Genomic DNA, 2,500 nt, shown 5'->3' with positions numbered 1-2,500 from the left:
GAATGAGGGGAGTTTAGTTTCTCACTCCTTCAGGTGTCGATAGCAAATCGGTCTCGTTACCTAATTAGTGTAATGAGAAAAGTGCTTAAGAGGGTGTGATAGAGCGCGAGTACCAGACTTGAAACAGTCCAGTAGACATTGAGACATGGCTGCTATGCGTCTCTGTCAGAGTATTAACACGTCTTAGGATCAGTATCCGTTCCCCAGACACCAGAGTAGCAATCATTTCAGGGCATTCAGAAATGGTTACTACTTGCTAACGAGTGTCATCAATTGGATTCAACCCTCAAGCTACCGACCGTGGTAAATACAGTTTGCATCCAGACTGAAATTGCATTGGCACCACATTATAACGCTTTCCCCGTCATCCTCAGCCCCCTGCTGCCCTCCCACTGGCCTCCCCTCCTTCCACTGTCCTCCCCTTGCCTCCTTCACCCCTACATGACCTTGAGGCCTCACCCCATACCCCAGAAACTGTTGGAATGAAAAGCAAAGCACACGGAAGGATCTGAACACAGCTGACAGTCAAACACTGCCCTCCCATGGCAATAAGACCAACTGCATTATTCTACATGATTGTATACCTTCATAATGACACAGAATACGGCCGTCAACCAATCAGGTTACTCCTTATATATGGAGATTAAACTCAGCACCCTTGCCCTGCCCCAAACTAAGCAGTGTTTGGATCCTCCTGAGACTCCCCTCTTGCCTCTGCTGCTATGGCTGGTGCACCCCATCCTACCCTCACCCCCACGAGGGTCCTGCTGCATTGGACGCATTGCACACTCAACCAACCAGACACGTTTTGCTGCTTGTTTCACCCTGTGTGGAGAATGAGGCGCGAGGCTGGGTTGTGTGATGCTCTAATGCCAGTTATAGTCTCTCCTAAGTGTAAAGCAGTGGCGCCCTCCTGTGGCCAGGTGTTTTCCTGGGAATTTTATTCAGGTACTGTTACCGGCTTGTTCCCTCAGGTATCCCCACTGTCCGCAGGCAGGGGGGGATGGGCACCCATGGGCCTGGAGACACTGTGTGTGCGTGTCTGTGTGTGCATGGGTGTGCGTGAGCGTCACTCCCACTACACTGTGGTCTCCAGAGTCAGGCTGCCCCATCCCTCCCTGTCCACTCCTGTAGCCCTCTGTCAAGCAGCATGTCTCCGTTGTACTGTATACTCTTACATGTGTTACAAACCAGACAATTGTCCTTCCAATTCTATCAAGGCTAATTTATCTTTTATCCTCACTGTAGTATTACTAGTTGTTCGTTGAGTTGAAGCCAAGTCTCTTATAAAAAGAGAAAGAGAGAGGCATGAGCTTGATATTAATAGCAGAAGTGTGTTAGCTTCACTCTCAGTCCCAGAGCTTATTTCTCACAGTCAACGTGGAGCTGCCAAACCCCTTGGTCAGATATTAGCTGCATGTGATTGATATGTGTTGGACACATGCTTGTAAATGAGCAGATTCAGTCAATATCTCACAATGCTGCTGGCAGCCCATTTACCTTAGAGATAAGCACGGGTCAGGCTGTCAAACCTGTAGGATCACTCACGGATTAACGGCGAATCCCAGTTTACCACCAGTATTTGAATGGTCACACGGTTCACTGGGGTTTTAATGCATGATTAGCAAGGGTTGCACATTCTTTGTTATTCGATAACCAACACCAAATAATCCAACAAAGAATAATGTCATGCTTATGTTGGGGTTTGATTTGCATGATAGCCTGATATGATGTCCCGATGTGACGTGATACTGGTGTTGTGCGTTCAAAATGTTTGTCAGCAACACTAATTGCCAAGTGAGAACAACTACAAGCGCTATCTAACATGCCTTAGAGAATACAGTTGTAATTATGTAGAAAGAGCATGTGTTAGACAGTGTATCAAACCACTTAAGTGGATGATCATATCTGACATTTTGACCCTTTGCCTCCCTGCCTCACCTTGCTCTCCCTGCCCCTCCCACCTGCCTGTCCTGCGTAGCGGGTCTGAGGAGGAGTTTCCGTCTGAGCCGAAAGGACCGGTCAGGATCCCTCGGAGGAGGGGCAACCCGCGACCCCACCGATCCAGACTTTGCCACCTACGAGGAGGTGACTCGCTACCAGCACCGGCCCAACGAGAGACCCCGCCTGGTGGTTCTGATCGGTATGACAACAGCTTCAGGATGTGTGGTCATTCTACTTTGACGATACTGCCCTCTAGTGGCCAATGCTACAAACAGCAACTTCCTCTAGTTGTGTGGTAGCCTTATGAGAACCAGACCAATCTCTCCGCACATGTTCTCTTTCATTTTAAGCAGTCAGTCTGCTTGACCAAGCTAGTTGTGTGGGCCTGTGAGGTCTGATCTACAGTACCTAATGCTATTTATGTTTCTGATAAGTTAATTAATCAAAGTGCACAACAAATGGCACATCCTGTAACTAATCAGTGGACTTAACTTGATGTTGATGCAGATTTGTTTCAGCAAATATAGATTATTTGTCCCTGATAGTTATGTTTAAA

General features: G+C 47.6%; 1 protein-coding gene across 4 annotated transcripts in view; it reads left to right on the top strand.

The window, feature by feature from the left end:
• LOC110538129 (MAGUK p55 subfamily member 3) overlaps positions 1 to 2,500 on the top strand; it is a 44,849-nt gene that overhangs the window by 36,192 nt on the left and 6,157 nt on the right. For 3 of the 4 annotated variants that reach the window (XM_036938171.1, XM_036938170.1, XM_036938169.1), the window contains one exon: positions 1,982 to 2,143. In XM_036938171.1, coding sequence (XP_036794066.1) covers positions 1,982 to 2,143 — 162 coding nt within the window. Of the gene's footprint in view, positions 1 to 882; positions 949 to 1,981; positions 2,144 to 2,500 lie in introns of all 4 variants that reach the window. The other variant, XM_036938168.1, reaches the window with a different exon arrangement.

The sequence above is a fragment of the Oncorhynchus mykiss genome, chromosome 12, assembly GCF_013265735.2.
Source record: "Oncorhynchus mykiss isolate Arlee chromosome 12, USDA_OmykA_1.1, whole genome shotgun sequence".
Classification (NCBI taxonomy): Eukaryota; Metazoa; Chordata; class Actinopteri; order Salmoniformes; family Salmonidae; genus Oncorhynchus; species Oncorhynchus mykiss.
Note: the sequence above shows the minus strand (reverse complement) of the source record. Positions and strands in the feature narration are given on the sequence as shown.